The sequence below is a fragment of the Trachurus japonicus genome, chromosome 15 (genome assembly GCF_045865225.1).
Source record: "Trachurus japonicus isolate A0001 chromosome 15, Traja_1.0".
Taxonomy (NCBI): domain Eukaryota; kingdom Metazoa; phylum Chordata; class Actinopteri; order Carangiformes; family Carangidae; genus Trachurus; species Trachurus japonicus.
The window spans coordinates 23,059,937-23,076,674 of NC_140921.1; the positions used below are offsets into that span (position 1 = coordinate 23,059,937).

Consider the following 16,738-nt stretch of genomic DNA (forward strand, 5'->3'; position numbering starts at 1 on the left):
GTCAGGTGCAACATGCGTCATCCTTATTTGCAGGTAACACTAAAGAGATACAGTCTAGACTGACTAATATATAGAAAACAACCGCCCATTTACGCAGCCATTTGCGTAACATTGAATTTGTCCAGTGATTAACTCAGCTGTTAAGAGCTCTTACAAATGCGGTATATCCTGCAGTGCAGGTTCTTTATGGGTGTTTTTCCATTGTTTTCCTCGTGACTTACGCACTATGGTCTGATGTCTCAGAGCAGGAGGAACCATTAGGTTACAAATCAGTGCACAAGCAGGACAGAGCCAAGAGGAGCAAACATGCTGCACTTGCTGGGGGTAAGTAAAAACGTCTTCATTCAGTCTTTTAGTTGAGAGTAAACATCATTGTCAACTATTCAAAGTTTCTGCCTAGAACTGTTATTGACTGTGTTGTTTTTTATGCTCAGGTCGTTGGCGGCCTTCTCTTAATCATAGTGTGCTTTTCAAAAGGACTTCAAGAGGTGAGTAATCATTTGAGGTGATTTTCAGTGTTAATATGTAATTCTGATAAAGAATGGGGTATACATCAGACACAGAAAGACAAAAACAAAGTCTTCACTCCATCTGCCCAAGGAAGTGCAGGGGAATGATTTCCTGAAACTGTTCTTATCTTTGACAGGGAAATAAAGCAAAGAAATCACAGCTGAATGAATCCTCCTCCACCAACAAGATGGTAAGTAATTATCCAGAATTAAATGTTGTTATTATTTATAACAATTGAGTTGTGTAAAATATCTGATGTTCATCTCTGTAACAGAAGGATTTGAGTGAAGAGGACGTGCATTTGCTGGCCAAGATCCTCTCAGTTGGATTGGTGGATGCAGATCCAAACTATCTCCACCATCTAAAAGGCTACAGAGACCTGCGTGGTGGTTGATCCTCAGTTAAAAAGACTCTATCATCCCTCTTAAGACAATTAGTGGACAGCGAAACACAGAGCGGCTGGTCCTGGGAACCTCAATGGACTTGTGATGACGCCAAATGAAGGCTGTTCACCATTGTGTTTCGGATTACCAGAAGTCTATACATTGTTGCAGCCCCTCTAGATGTTCCATGATTAACGGGAAATATGCACTTTATTCAGGTCAAACACCCAGCCTTGGTAATTTATTAGGAATAAGTGCTGCTTCAAGGGATCTTAATTGTGCTAACGTGATAATATAGATCTCAGATCCCATCTGCTTCCTTCACTGACAAGCTATATTTTAAAAGCTGCTAACACGTATGTGGAAGAAAGAGCATCGGGCATGTTATACTTTTTTTGCACTGCAGTGACTGATACTTGCTTTACGCCTGTTTTGATATTTAAATTGCATTGTTAAAGTGTTTTGTAATGTTAAATACCCTTTGTTCAGCTCTTAATTTGAACTGTAATATCTGCATCAGAGCCACAGACAGTTGCAGAGCATAAAGTTACCCCGCTTAAAATGAAACAATGCTATTTGACTGTTATGGAAGAATGCAACCTAAATTTCCTTTCAGCATTTAGCCAAAGGGTCAACTTATGTAACAGAGAGATGATAACTTTTGGGGGAAGGTCATGTGGCAAAATGAAATGACTCAGTAACATTTGTTATTCATCGATCTTATCTTTATTACTAAGGTTTGCCAATTACCCACCATTATACTGTATATACCCAGAACAAAAAACTGAACAGTGGTGCTTTTATTGCTCATTCATTCCACTTTTGGTTTGAGGAAGAATGTTGTTGTTCTTCTCTTAAAAGTGACGCAGCTTTGCTTTAAGGGATTGCCACCGTCCATTTTCATTTTAGAGTCACTTGTATTTGCTCAGTTTTTCAGTTTTGTTCATGTCTTTACCTAGAATGAAGAAGACAGTGGAAGAAAAGAAAGACAGACAAGGAGAGAGGGAGAGATTAAAGGGGGGCTGACTTCAGTTCAGGTGTTTGTCTCGAGTTGTGAAATGTGTGAATGTCACTTACTCCACACATGAGTGTTGAGCTTGTCTCCAAGCAGGTAGAGCAAGGTCACCACAGACATGTTGAAAAAGAAGAAGCCCACCAATCCAGCAGTGCTGAAGTGGCCCAACAGAGGATACACCCAAATCCCGACTGACAAGTACACCCATATAATCCTGCAGAACATGTTTTGAGAGAAAGAGGAAGAACAGTTCTTACTATCTGTCAGATCATCTTGTACTGTCTTGTCTGAAAGATCAATGTGTTATGCAAATATTTACTGGCACAGCCCTTCTTTCCCTTTGGCACTGATTTTACTGATTATTTAACACAAATAAAGAATCCTCATCCTAAACATACAGTATGTTTATTGTCTGCACATGGGGACACGTGGGGATCTAAAGGCAGAGTCATAGTATTTGAGCCACAGCGATTTGAGATTTAAAGTTTTTACCCTCAAGTTAATTTGCAGTGAAGTCGTACATACTGTACTGAATCGGATTTAGCACTAAGAATAGCCACACTTCTGTGTTTTAAGCTGCATTTAGTCAGGTTCAGATAAGAATGACATCATTGTTTTAAAGTTGTGCAACTAACTTTATTTCTATTAATGTATGTAATTCTTCTCATAGATCTGGCTGACTAATCACTTACCAAAATAAGTAAGACAAGCCCACAACTCCTAATGCTGCAAGTGCATGTTTGGTCTGTGGGTAGTTGTGAGGCTGCACCAGCAACTCTCCAAGTAAAACAGGCAGGACAAGTGTGTGCTGAGAAAACAGTGGAGCAATAAGTCTTCATGAGCAATGCATTGCTTCATTTTACACACAACATTCTTGCAGGAAAGAAAGAAAAAGTTTACAGACCATAGCATGGTTCATCCAGGGTGGAAAGAAGGTGTCAATAGTGGCTGGGTAGACCAACTCTCTGTCATAGGCAAAGATCGTCCAGAAAAGTAGGACAACAAACTAAACAAAATGCAAAGAACAGAGATTGTAATGTACAGCAAAAATAATTTTTAATGCCAAAAAGTGTTGAATTTTCCTAAATGTGTTTCTCACCATGCCCACAGGGAAGGCAAAGACAGAGAAGATGAGGTCTTTACATCTGCTTAGAGAAGTCTCTGACTTTTTCCCTTGTAGATCATTTACAGCTGCCAGTCCAAAGAACGTCATTTGCAATAACTGAAATATAAGCAACATTATCACGTCATTGTTTTCTGTTATACTTTTCTCACACCTGCAGTAGATATTATTGTATACTAATATAAAGAGATAATAGAGGTGTTACTCACCAAATTCAAAAATGTAAGGTACTTCCACGGTCCTCCATAAACAAAGATTCCTGGTGGTAACTCCTCTCCATCCTTAGAGGCGAGACACATCACAACAAAAGCATACCAGATGAATGCTGTGATGTGGTAAACTTTCCTCAGGGTTGAAGTCATTCTAACGTAAGTTCAAAATACGCAACAAACAAAATAAATTAAGCACTGGGAAATATACAACTAAATAAAGTGTTTCCTTTCCCTTTAGACTCGAGGTACTCAAGGCGGTGAGGGTTTTTTGAAAGATTAGTGTAATTCAGCACAAGCTTATCAAGACATTTGCGAGAGGTGGAGGCAAAATGACACTTTAACCCCCACAAGAGGCCCACTGTTTCTTATGAAGCAAACGACTCCTTCTTTCATAACCAGTGAACTGTAGCATGTGACTGGTGGCAATTTCAGTCACAGTGAGACCTTAATCGGTTTCAGTCTCAGTGTTTTGCAAGAGAAGCCCCCCACCAAAGTAAATCACATTAAGTAAATAAATCAGGATCAGTTCATAAAGACACCGGGACTGACAGGCTAGAACGTGGCACACTGGCAAAAGAGTGGATGTGAGGCCAAGACCTTCATGCACACTATTATCTTTTCCCACATGTTGTATTGTGTCACATGCTGGGGTCAAGCTGGGGAAATATTAAACCTCTGAGATCTCTGTAAAAAAAAACCTTAACAAAACTGGACAAAAGAACAAACTAAGTAAAATGCCCTTCCAGAGTACAATATGAACTTCATCCTCAACCCAAAGCTCAATCAAAGCTCTAAAATGAACTGAAGACTAAAAGAATCTTAACTCTGTCACCACAGACTTTGTAATAGTGCTCTCAATCTATATAATACTTAAAACATTGTAACATTTTGAACATGACCCTTTTATAAATCAAAATAGATCAATCTTAACTAAATAGAATGGTAGCAACTAAAACTTTTGGTTATGATAGCTTTCATGATAAAGGATCTAATGTAAATGTTTTGCTCTACCCAGCCAACATGAACATTAAAAGATGTTTACTTATAAGTGTGGGACGAACATTCAGTTCAGCATCAAACGTCACCCTTTTAACTCTGTCCCCAGCGGCGGAAAGTGAGCCTCTTGTTTTGCTCATGGCCTATCAGTTCTTTTGTTCAACTACAGCTATCGTGCAGCTATGAGTGACTGTGGTGTCCAAGCTGTCCTAAAGAAGAGGCCCTCAGGAAGTGGCTTATAAATTCTTGTATTAAAAACAAAACAAAACAAAACAAGAGATGTTGTAAACAGCTATTAAATCAATATGGGCAAAGTAGCGATAGCAAAACTTACAAGCAACAGTTTAGCCATTAAAATGAGCCTAGCTAGATTTAAACAGTAAAATGGCCTTTAACACATTTCTGACAGAGGGTGTCAGTCTTCCATCAAATAAGGAATACCATTATGTGATGAATGTTATGTTACATTCTCAGGGCAGGTTGTTATTTTTTCACAGGGCCCAAAGTGCCTGGCATTGGGGTGGATAGTTTTGGGTAGCAGTAACTCTTATTTTTGGCCTGTGGGTGGAGACAGAGGAGAGCTCATAGTGGTGAAACTCTCATGAGATATTGGGTAGCTTGTGTAATCTTGTTTATCAGTGGTTAAGTAAGTCAAATTATATAATCATAATATGTAATCAAGATGTAAACATCTCTATGTGTTACACACTGAAACTAGGATACATGACTGCAATCTGGGTGTAACTTGTCTGTGAAATGGCGAAAATATTAACTGAAATACAAATTGGTCACAACTCCATAGCTCAATTCAAGCACAGGCATAATAATTCATTCTAAGCACCTTGAGTTTCAATGATGTCATAATCAAAAATGTTAACAGTGATCTAAATGTGATATTTTTGCAGATGTGACTGTGAACCTGACTATGCTTAAAAATCTGACCTGAGGATACATAAAAAAAAACTCTTCACAAAAGCGTTTTGATATTTCACAGTGGGAAAAGCATGAGTGTAATTAATAAGATGATGATGATGATGATAGCTGCAATCCATTTAGCTGCTGCAGCTTCAGGGTCCTGGTATTGTGTATTCTGGGTCAATGTCACCCTGTCATGTTGGTTGGAAAGAACAGAGCCATTGTTAATGGTGCAATAAGTAACTTCATTTTGCAAGATCAGCCAGACAGGAGCCAGAGAAACACATTTTAAAGGAAATTTATTTACAAATATAAATGTAATCCATTACAGAGAAGCACAACACTACTTACTCTTATGTCAGTTATTTGCTGTCTTGGAATTTCTTGTTGTAATGTTCAAGCATTATTGCAATATTGTGATATGGTAGGAATGTCATGTTTAACCTGGAATCTTGTTCAATGTTTAATTCAGATTAAACAGATCAACGAAAGTCACAATTTATTTAGATGTGAACAATAACAGCATTTCATGGTGTGAATTTACACATCCATCTGTTTTTCATAAATACATGTACTGTATAAGTAATATTCAGCACATTTTGTGAAACACTATGATACAAACTACACTTCCACAAGCTCAAACTATTTCATACTGTATAATCTATTAACATCTTATGTTGTCAGTGACATTCATGCAAAAGTTTATCAGTGCTTTAAAAAAACACATACTGTAAAAATGAAAAATCTGTTGCACACATTGCACTTAACCCATGCATTCTGTAAAACCATATTTAATCCCACACAAATCAGTCCATGTACTTTTCACTGGTAGCAACTTGGTTTTTCATCCATTAAGAAGCCTTTTGCTGGACATAGTACATATAACTCACAAGAGGTTTGCATGTCCGTTTTATCCCTTGAAGCTTTGGTGGAATGCATCGTCTGTCATTCAAACATCTTACTTCAGCTCATCTTCTTCTTATACATACTTTTCAAACAGTTTTTTCTGATAAAACTCGTATAGTTATGGTGCCATCTGTGAAAGTAGCAGAGAAGCAAAATTATTATCTCACAGGCAAACAGATGTACATTTAAATGTGTGATAGTAACAATGGTGTCTTATGTATTCATACCTCAAATCGACTGTAAACCTTTCTCTCCTTCCTCATGCTCTGGATCCTCTCCAGAGCCTTATCCCTTTCCTGTTGTGATTTAGGCTCTCTGCTGAGTGTCCTGAACCGTCTTTCGTTCTCCCTTTTAGCTTTTTTGCCAGCTTCATCTTCTTTCTCCTCATCTGTTGCAGGAGATTCTTTGGTAGCCTCATTCCTGCTCTGGCTGTTAGCGGAAATCTGCTCTAGAAGCAGCTTTGTATCATCTCTGAGGTTACTGCTTGAGAGCACATTGGCAGTTGAAGAGTGGTAGCGGGACTGGCTTGATTTTGGCTGCTTGGACTTTGGTGACAGAGGAACGACCTCTTCTGATGTGTTCTCTGTTGCTTCAGAGCAGCTATTTTGCCTTGATTGTTTTTTTGTTTTCTTACTTCTGGCAGACCCCTGGGTAGAACTTTTCTTGACCTTATTTGTGGCCTCAGTATCCTCAGGTTTTTTCTCACCAGAGATGGGTAGTTCAGGCTCTTCACTCTGATGGCCTTTTTTACTTTTTCCAGCAGGTACGGGTGCTTCTGAAGGCTGGCTTTCAGAAATCACAGATCCAAGTGTTGGCTCTTGTTCTGTTGGGGTTTTTGAGGTAGGCTCAGTTGGGGTAGAAGCTTTGTTTGAGTCCAATGTAATCTGACTAGGAAGAGAGGGTGTAACTGAGGGGCTGCACAATCTAGACGTGTTGGTTTCTGTTTTTTCAGCCTCGGGGCACAACACTGGTCTCAATGAGTCAGTTTCAGGAGAAGAAGAATCTGTTTCAACAGGAGTAGTAGTGACAGATTCTGTCAGGTTAGGTTCAGAGGGAGGGGCTGCTTGTGTTAATGCGTCTTGTGAAGATGCATTTATTGTAGACTCTGAGGTATTTGGAGGGGCGTCTTGATTGACAGGGGAGTGTACTTTTGATGGGGCACGTTCCAGTTGGGGAGTAATTGTTTCACTTTGGTCAGGTCTGGAAATAGAACTTTCCAGATCAGATATATCAGGTAAACCTGACTTTGGTGATGAAGGGCCAGAGCTGGGATCTCTGCTATCAGCTTTGTTGTCCTTTGATGATCTAGCCTCAGATTTCTCTGCAGTAACCTTCAGGCCAGTGTCAGAGTCTTCTGATTCGGGGGCACTTGTTTCTAAAGGTGTAGAAGACTCTTCAGAATTTGTCTTTGTGGTGGACTGTGATGACGATGTGTTCGGTTCTGGATAAGTATCAGCTTCCACATGTGCAGAGACAACAGCTGAAGGGGTCTCAGATGACACAGACTGAGGAACAGGATCTTGTGAGGATTCAGATTCTGTAAATGTTGTAGAGGTTACATCCTTTGCTTGGGAGGACTCACATGATGAGGAGCTGACAGATTCTTTTGTCTCTGTTTTGTCAGACTTTGTAGACAAAATGTTGAAAGGGGGGATTATGGAGTCTTTTGGGGTAATGTTAGAAGATAAAGTTTCTTCAGAAGAGGGAAGAGGAGCAGGGTTGGATGTTGGAGGACCTTGACTCATCTGTGAACCAGAATCTGACAGAGCATCATCAGACAAACAGCTTTCAACAGTTGGGTTAGAGCGGGTCAACTCTGATCCACTCTGTTGTTCAGATAGCAGTGCAGGGGAGGACACACGGGTTTCTAACTTAACTGACTGGGGGTTTTCAGTGTCTGATTCAGAAGGTGGTGCAACCTCTACTGAACCGGATGCCTTTAAGGTAAGTTTAAGGGTTGGGCTTTCACTTTCATCAGTTCCTTGCGAAAGAGTAGGAATAGTAGAAGGAGCAGTATTTGTTGGTGTAGGTGGTTGACTTGAGCTTTTCCGTTTTACAGCAGTTTTTGACAGCTGTGCCTCTTTAGCACGTTTGCTTGAAGAAGATTTTGGGGTAACATTAGAGGATAAAGACTCTCCAGAAGGGGGAAGAGAAGCAGAGTTGGAGGTTTGAGGACTTTGACTAATCTGTGAACAGCTTTCAACAGATGTTTTAGAGTGGGTCAACTCTGATCCAGTCTGTTGTTCAGATAGCAGTGCAGGGGAGGACACACTGGTTTCTAACTGAACTGATTGGGGGGTTTCAGTGTCAGATGTAGAAGATGGTGCAACCTCTACTGAGCTTAGAGAGAGTGAACTGGATGCCTTTAAGGTAGGTTTAGTGATTGGGCTTTCACTTTCGTCATTTCCTTGTGAAAGAGAAGGAATAGTAGCAGGGGCAGCAGTTGGTGGTTTAGGTGGATCAGTGGGGCTATCCTCTTTTGCAGCAGTTTTTGACAGCTGTGCTTCAGCAGGTTTGCTTGAAGGGGATTCTGTTTCTGTAGAAACATGTAGGGATGTTGCTGTTTGTTTGTGTTTCACTCCTGTTTTCCTTGTATTTGTTGAAATGCTGGTTTCTTCCTCTTTACAGCTTTGGGGGAGACTGGAATTACTTTTTACATCATGACTGTCATGTTTTTTAGTCTTATCACTAGTAGACAGAATGACTGACTCACATTCTGCTGTTTTATTTGTATCATCTGCAGTAATATTTTTACGGGATAACTCCACAGATGATGAAGCATCAGCAATCTTTCCTGAGTCTTCTTCTGGTTTATTTCCCTCCTTTTTACCGGTTGTACTTGTCTTTAGATCAGCTGGTGGTTTCATTGGAGCCTTGTCCTTGCTCTTTTCAGCTTCTGCCAACTTAGCTGCTTTGCGTTTTGCTGCCAACTCTTTGAAAAACATGAACCTTTTGTCAGGATCATTCATATCAACATTAATTGGAGTGGTGAGAAACGATTTGGATAGTTGCACTGGTTGATCAATTTTGGACTCAGAAGGCTTGGGTTGGGGCACTGATTGCGAGGATTCAGTTTTTTCTGTATCTGTCGGTTTGAGTGACTCCTCTTCCTTGCAGTTTTTCGAAGGATCTTTGGTATCGTCTTCCTTTGATGTATCTTTATCATCTTCTTTACTGGTTCCATCACCTGGTTTGGACGAATCTCCACCCGAGGAATCAAAAGTGCTTGACTTTAAGTAATGGCTCCATCCGAGAGGTTTTCTTGCAGATCGCCGTTGTCCTAAAACCTGTGAAAGAAAAGGTTGTTTGCTCTGTTCGGCTTCATTTGTGTCACTTTCCTCATCCTGTTGGCCTGGAGCAGTTTGGGTATCTTGAGAAGCTTGCTGGTCAAGAGAGCTGAATATCAGAGAGGATCTTAATCTGGAGCTCCTGGGCGCTGCAGTATTGTAATTCCTACGGAATGATCCATCCCTCCCAAGAGCAGTGGTTTTTGGCTCTTTTTGTTCTGCTTCCTCTGCTTTTTCACATTCAGCAGTGGATGATGAGTCTGAGGTTGTTGATGCTGTTTCTGATGCCACTGCAGTAAGTGCATCCAGGATTTTTTTGGGCTCCTCTTGTACAGTGTTTTTCTTATAACTTGGCAGCTGACTTGCCCTGGGTAGCGCCGGAACCTTAAACTCTCTGATAGTTGGGATTTTAGGCAGTGATACATCCAGGCCAGGTGCTGTTTGTTGTGTGGGGTTCAAATGTTCTTTTAAAGGTTCTGTTGCCTGAGGTGGCACCAGGCCTTCATCTCCTGGAGTATCATGTGCACTTAGGAATGAGGTAATCCTCCAATTTCTTAGCCCACGTTTCACTGTAGGATCCTTGCGGTCAGTGCCAGGTTCTTGGAAAAACTGCTTCTGTTCAGTTGGATTGGGAGAGCTTTGACAGGCATATGGTTGTTCTAAACTCTGTCTTCTAGGTTGAGCTGGCCTAAATGGTAAATTGGCAGCAGGTAGGGATTTCTCAGAGGCCTGGTCAAGCTCCACATTTCTGGTAGATGATAAATAGTTAAGCACAGGGTCAAAGTTATCAGAGGGTTGCATCCCTTGTGGTAAACCAGATTCAGAGTATTGGTCTGATGAATGATAGCCTTGATTCCAGAACTTGTCATAGGCACTGGTATCTATTTCTGGTTCTGTTCTGGGTTCTGGATAGAGCTGTAGCCCCTTGTGAGACTGCCTTCCCTGGCTCTCAGGTTCAGGGATTCCCTGCTGCTGCAGGAATGGATAAGAGAATCTACCACCTTCAGCATAGCTGTGACGTTTGAAGGCAGTATTTTCCATCTTGGCAATCCTGGAGAGGTTCTGATCATATGGTTGCTGAGAGGGAAACCTACTGTACGTATCTGAAGGACCATGCAGGGATGACTGTCTTTTAAGTGGCACCAATCTCCAATCTACATCCATGGGTTCATCATAGGAATGTCTTACCCTGTCTTCTGGATGACAGGTGTCCAGCGATTGAAACTTCCTGGGATCTCTGTACAGTAAAGATGTTTCCTTTGTGTATTTCCTGTGTTGCGAAAGGCTAAAATCGTCCACTGGAGCAGGCACATCTTCCATCATAAGTGGTTGGGAATGTGCAAACAGGATCCGAAACTCTTCATCAAAGGTTGCTACGAGCTGTCCAAGAAAAAGGTGTGCCATGCTGCGGTGGAGCTTCTCAAAAGACCACATGAAGCTATACAAAAACATAACAATAACTGAGGTTTAATACACTTCCTTAACAGATACAAATCAAAAATTGTACAAAAATGCCTGTCACTTGCTTGTGTGGTGTTCGGTTCAGAGGTATAATTTTCTGTTTTAAATGGCCTCACCTGTAGTTTCCACTCAGCACAGCCCTGCAGTCTGTCAACAAGAACCGATCCATCATCTGACCTTTAAATGATTTCCCTGAGCGGCAGTGATATGTGACACCGGTCACTGTTCTCACACGTAAGAGCTGCAAGACACACACACAAAAAGATCAAGTCAGAGAATAATAACTATCTTAAGTAATGCATTGTGTGGTGTTTGTGTTGTGAACTGCATTATAAGCTAGGTGGCAGCATTGCATCAGTACTACCACCTTCGAGATCAGAGGATAGAAAATGGCTGCTTTTCAAGTTCCCTCATCAGTCCCTCCGGCAAATTGCAGTAATTGACTGATTTGTATAGACAAAAATAAATAACATACTATGAATATTCACTATATAGATCATGGACGACAAATATTTATGAATTAAATGTGATGTGAATGTGCCATATTTCTTTAACTACAATGCTGCTGTTCATCATAATAAAGGAACATGACACTCACTATGTTTTTCAAGCTCTGTGGCACAGACGAAGAAATTAATAGCTGTTAGGTGAATTGTTTGGTGAAGTTTTTGATCATTCATGGGATTTGTTATTAAACTGGTAGTTATGCATTCATGTTACTAAATTCATAACTTTTTACAACACATAACAGTTATATTAACATGCACAGGCAGCCTTTCTCTGTGTTGTGAGTCTAACAATACAGCTTTATTACAGTGCCTCAAATGTAATTTTATTTGAGAGGAACATGTACTTACTTGAATGGTCTCTAGATTGACCCTGCAGTTGTTCACCATGTTGATGAAGTGATGTGCATTCTGCTCATCTAAAAGGATGTAGACGGCAACATTCCTCGAAGCAGCATTGAGAAGATCCGCAAAAATGTCAACATCAGTAAACATATCCATCACTACAGCAATGACCTAAGAAGATAAAAGCCACAAAAAGAACCAGTTTGAAATCAAAGCAGCTTGACACTGAGACATCAAAGTCAAGTTTGCTATGAAATGATCGTTATAAAGAAAGCGAAATCCGACCTGCCAAGCATTTTGGATAAGTCTTCGAGCCTGCTCCTTGATACTTGGCATGTCAGCCTCAGCAGGGCTGACCAGAGTGGTGACCTCTGTGGGCCCAATGTAGTGATGCATCTGAGGCCAGCCAAGGTCCAAACCTGGGACATCCAGGTCAGAGTGAACCGGCCAGTAAGTGTTGGAAGAGCTCTCTCCATCGGTCCCCAGAGATTGTTGTTCAGGGTGGGAGCTGTCCAGAGGGAACTTAATAGAGCTCTGGATATACTGAATCTCAGGTGTAGACAGGAAGTCCACCACATCAGCTGTCTGGAGGAATTTGTAGTATCCATGTAAATCCTCCTCAACCAGTGCATCAATAGCTATGCGATACTCTTCCCGGTAGTGAGGAGGGAGGTAGTTGGGATCCAGGGGGTTATCCCCAGCAGAGGAACACTGAGAACGACGTGCCATACTGTTGTCTGTGGAGGGTGAGGGCAAAAGAAGACACAGTATGAATAATTCTCCGACACATGCCTGTTTCAACCAGACGGAAATGATTCAATGACTCATGACTCATTCATTTAAAATTGGTCTACAGCAATTTAATAATCCATTAGCTGTTGATGCTTGTTCTCAGGCAAAATGCTTCAAAGTTGGTTCCAGTTTCTCAAACATAAACATTTGCTGTTTGTCTTCTAATGATAGTAAATTGATCATCTTCAGCTTTTTGACAGTTTGTCTGATAAGATATTTAATTTGAGCTCTGGGAACTTGTTGTCTTATCAATGATTATATGTTTTTATTGTTTGTGAGTAATAATCAAGTAAGTAATAATCATTGTAGCCCCAAGGTTTATATTAACTTCTATTATCTTTCAGTGGAATTATACTGTGATATGACTGCATCATGTTTTCACTTTACTAGAGACAATGATTCAGAAATCAGCTCATAACAAAAAAAAAGAAAAAAAGAAAAGAAATAACCTACAATTTCATGTGTTCTGTCAGATGCAGAGCATTACAGTTGGACAAAGACAAGTTTGAAACCCGGGTGACTTCTTCATGTGAGACTGAATGTCAAACTGAGATGAGAATACTGTTATATTGCTAATCTCAAATTTAATCCAGTCATTTAGCTCAGCACAACAGCTCCCATGGCAGTTAAAGTGATGGGTTCAACACTGCAGATACAATGATAGGGCCCTATCATTACAGAGGCCCCTCGTAACGTAGGCTAGTTACAATACTACAGAAGAAGATCACACAAAGTGCAGAGGAGAAGATGGAATCTGACCACAGGATAGATGATTATGGGTGTGGCTCCTCCCTCTGACCAAAAAACCAAAAGACTCCATTCGCAAGTTCAAGGAAAACAACACATAGAAGATACTGAAATGCAAAGCCAAGGACCCAACTTTACTCCGACAACTACAAAGAGAAATTTCACGTATCACCGACTGGACTGTTTTTTTGTTCCTGGCGTCTCGGGGGTCTAAATGTTCTAAAACACTTCCCACTAAATCCGAGCTGACATGTCAGAAACTTTCAGAAAGAGAGCCTGTACCACCGACCACCGCGCGCGAGCCATATGTTAAACTTCAAAACTTCGTATTATCCATCCATAAAACAATAACACAGCTGCGGTCAAGTGTTTAGAGAACTTACCTCACTGATATCTAGGGCTACTCGTCAAAACTCTGTTGGGTTAAACTTTAAGCCAGTCATCTTGTCTTCTTTCCCGTGTTTCCCACCGTGTTGCGTCGTGCCTCTAGTCCGTATGTGACTTCTCGAAAGAGTTGAGTTGCATAGTTTTTCCCCCTTCACCCAGCTAAACCAGTTTATTGTCATGCTCGAGGCATGTCGGCGAGGATATTACACTCACAGCACTGAGAGCAAAACTGCAGTCGACACACACTTCGCCCCGCCTCGACTGGAGCAGCTCCACACACTCAGTTCACTCCTGCTTCCCTCAGCTCAGTCAGTGAGTCAGTGTCAGTGTCCATGGCTGTCCCGAGGCGGCTGGACTCTGCACATCTGTTATCTGTCCATTGAGGTCCAGCTGAGTGACTGCTGCTACTAGCAGCTGCATGGTGTAGGACTCCACAAGCAGGCCGGCCCATTAGTAGGCTACTCACTCATACTTATGAACTCTCTCACTCACTTTGTAACTTGGCTCACTTTTTTTAAATTAGGTTTCATATCACCCAAACACTCTGGTCTGTCTTTTACAGGTAGGCTATAACCCCACTTGGTGTGAAACATCTGGATGGGAAATCAATACTGTGTCATTCCAGTAGGCTAAATCAAACTGATGTTGATCACCTACTGTTTCTACTATGGCACCATATAGGTTAAACTAGCTATATCAGCTATATTAATGGGTTAGCCTACTTGATACTTGATTAGCCATATAATTGCTAAATGTGAATTGGCAAGTAGCCTAATGGAAAACTGTCACTGGACTACCTTCCAGTCATACATCGCCATAGGGCTAACAGACATTTGTGACTGGAATGCTTCTAAACTGTGAGGCAATCACATGTTGTCTGATTAAGTAGCCTAATTGCAAATGTGTTTTTCTTTCCCACAAAACACAATAGCTGAACTGAAGTAAGGTAATAGTAAGGTAATAGTAAGTTACTTAAGGTAAGTAATAGTAAGTAGCTACATAATTAAAGTTAGAGTTCCTCTTGTAGAGAGTTCATTTGTTGAAATCTACAGTAGGCCTAGAAGGCTTAACATTTCAGTTTATATTTTTCTGATGGGGAGTCAAAACTCTATGACCTTTAAAACAGCATTTAAAAAAGGGGTGGTGCCTTGTGCACTGAATCATTATCAAATTGTAGTTGGAACTTGCTTGGGAATGGGGGTGGGGGTGAATAGCAACATATAATCAAACATAACTCTTATTAAGCTAGGCCTATTAGGCTATATGATTTTCACTGGTAAACATATGTGGAGTTACAAGCAACAGGCTACTTCATAAACTCTTACACACCCATTAACTGATGACACGATAGACCACTTACACCCTGTCTCCCTTAGACATTTGTCTTTGCATGGGCGAATATGTCCTTTTTTGGGTGGACAGAATGGGACCTTATGTGGAAATGCTATCGGTTAAAACACCTCTAGTGTTTGTGTGTTAAGCTTTGCAATGCTGAGGATGTCACACAACATGCCAGATGTTTGTAAGGCCCTGCTATCTGTGGATGAAGGTGCAGTACCGTAACACTTACTAAACTGTGAGGCATCACAGTGAAACCAGGACAAACCTTAAAAGCCTGAGGGAAAGGCTTTTTCTACCAACATAGTGCCAACATTAATTCCTGTGTGTCTGATCATGGTTCATTAACAATTTGCTTGCACCGTTCACTGTAATAAGCCCGGACTGAAGAGATTTTACGCAAAGTTGTGATGTGTCTTTACCTTGTGGTTTAGTTTGGGCACTAATGTGGAAACTTAGCTCTGAAGTTGGAGGAGGGCCATCTGAGAGCTCAAGATAGGACCTTGTGGTTCATGTTTTGTTAAACCCTGGAAGGAGAGAGGCGGACAGACTTATTACAGTGTTTTTCCTTCAACGGTTGCTCCACAGTCAGACCTAAAATAGCCTGGTCAGGATGAAAACTGATGTAACTAAAGTAAAGGAAGTGATGCAATGTAGCTGCTCAAGTGAAGACTTGAAGACAATCCCTTATTGTTCCCTCTAGGCAACACCCAAGACACACAGAGGAGTAGTCGCAATAGAAACTTTAAAATTACTGTTCACTCAGATAAAAGATAGTTGCTGCACTACATACCATGGACGGCATTCACAGCAGCATGCTCTTAACCCTCTGTAGCTCACAGAATAATACAGATTTGATGCCTTGCCTTTTGGTTGTGTGACTGACAGCCTGCCCTTGATTATGAAACATGAACTTGGTGACAATGAATCAACACTGGGACCCTCCCCTTCTTCGTAAAACATCCCCAGGAATGTGTGACTCAAACATACAAAGAAACTGATATGAATTATGTGATGATACATTGTTCAAATGAACCACACTGATTATTGTTGAAAGTGAACAAAGACACAGTATCTCCTGTTGTAAACAAATATTGTAGACAACAGAGTATTTTAGATAGCTGATAACGGTGTCTATGGAGCCCTGGGAGAATAAGTCTGGTTTACTTAAAGTATTACGAGATACACTTCATGCCTGACATATTTATCTGATAGATTTGGAGTCAGATTTAGGACATTTTACTCTAAACAGTACACTTTATCACTGTATTTGCTCTTCCACATTAAGCCGCAGATACTGTAATAAAGAATACGATCCTTGAATAATCATCATACACACCAGTGTAGCTGTGACAGATGCAACCTGAGAGGCTTGGGCTTCAACAACAAATCCAGCATGCCATGTGTCAGGCCACTATAAAGCTCCCATGTGGCAGCTGGAAAGAAGTAGATAACACACTGTTGTTAAAATATTAAACCCTCAGTACTCAGTTTGTTTTCCATTGTGTGGATAAAATCATTGAACTATGGGTAATCTAAAGTTGGATTTCAAAACAGGACAGGAAACATAAAGAGACAACGATAACTTCAAAGTAACAGCTTACCACCGACTGCTTTCATCAACATTACTATAGTAAAATTTCAATTATGGGACAGGTGGTGGCATGTATTTTCCTGGTGTGGGAACTGACATGTCTATACCTGGGTTGGCCTTACGGGAAATATTATTCAGTGACATACAGTCATGCTTTTTTCAACACGAAACAACTTCCAAAATCATTTCCCCTTTTTTAGGATGTAGGTCAATACATTAAC

General features: G+C 40.8%; 2 protein-coding genes and 1 long non-coding RNA gene across 6 annotated transcripts; 1 reads left to right on the plus strand and 2 right to left on the minus strand.

The window, feature by feature from the left end:
* Positions 1 to 213: 213 nt before the first annotated feature.
* LOC146973727 (uncharacterized) lies at positions 214 to 2,123 on the plus strand. Its single transcript, XR_015037770.1, has 4 exons — positions 214 to 324; positions 435 to 488; positions 647 to 700; positions 785 to 2,123. It is a non-coding gene; the product is annotated as an uncharacterized LOC146973727 (long non-coding RNA).
* On the minus strand, positions 1,764 to 3,482 carry LOC146973728 (androgen-dependent TFPI-regulating protein). Of its 2 annotated transcripts, XM_085800564.1 has the most exons (6): positions 3,241 to 3,482; positions 3,008 to 3,130; positions 2,813 to 2,914; positions 2,601 to 2,716; positions 1,971 to 2,122; positions 1,764 to 1,848 (listed from the first exon to the last, which is right to left on the minus strand). In XM_085800564.1, the coding sequence occupies exons 1-6, from the start codon at positions 3,391 to 3,393 to the stop codon at positions 1,805 to 1,807; spliced, it is 690 nt and encodes a 229-aa protein (XP_085656690.1). In that variant the 5' UTR covers positions 3,394 to 3,482; the 3' UTR covers positions 1,764 to 1,804. The 2 variants fall into 2 exon arrangements, with proteins under 2 accessions (XP_085656690.1, XP_085656691.1); XM_085800565.1 differs by having other exon boundaries at positions 1,764 to 2,122.
* A 1,947-nt stretch (positions 3,483 to 5,429) lies between these two features.
* sack1ha (scaffolding CK1 anchoring protein Ha) lies at positions 5,430 to 13,985 on the minus strand. Of its 3 annotated transcripts, none has more exons than XM_085800568.1 (6): positions 13,582 to 13,985; positions 11,945 to 12,396; positions 11,666 to 11,830; positions 10,925 to 11,049; positions 6,288 to 10,785; positions 5,430 to 6,190 (listed from the first exon to the last, which is right to left on the minus strand). In XM_085800568.1, the coding sequence occupies exons 2-6, from the start codon at positions 12,386 to 12,388 to the stop codon at positions 6,179 to 6,181; spliced, it is 5,244 nt and encodes a 1,747-aa protein (XP_085656694.1). In that variant the 5' UTR covers positions 12,389 to 12,396; positions 13,582 to 13,985; the 3' UTR covers positions 5,430 to 6,178. The 3 variants fall into 3 exon arrangements, with proteins under 3 accessions (XP_085656694.1, XP_085656693.1, XP_085656695.1); XM_085800567.1 differs by having other exon boundaries at positions 11,945 to 12,405; positions 13,597 to 13,896; XM_085800569.1 differs by lacking the exon at positions 5,430 to 6,190 and having other exon boundaries at positions 6,197 to 10,785; positions 11,945 to 12,405; positions 13,597 to 13,896.
* Between the last annotated feature and the right edge of the window lie 2,753 nt (positions 13,986 to 16,738).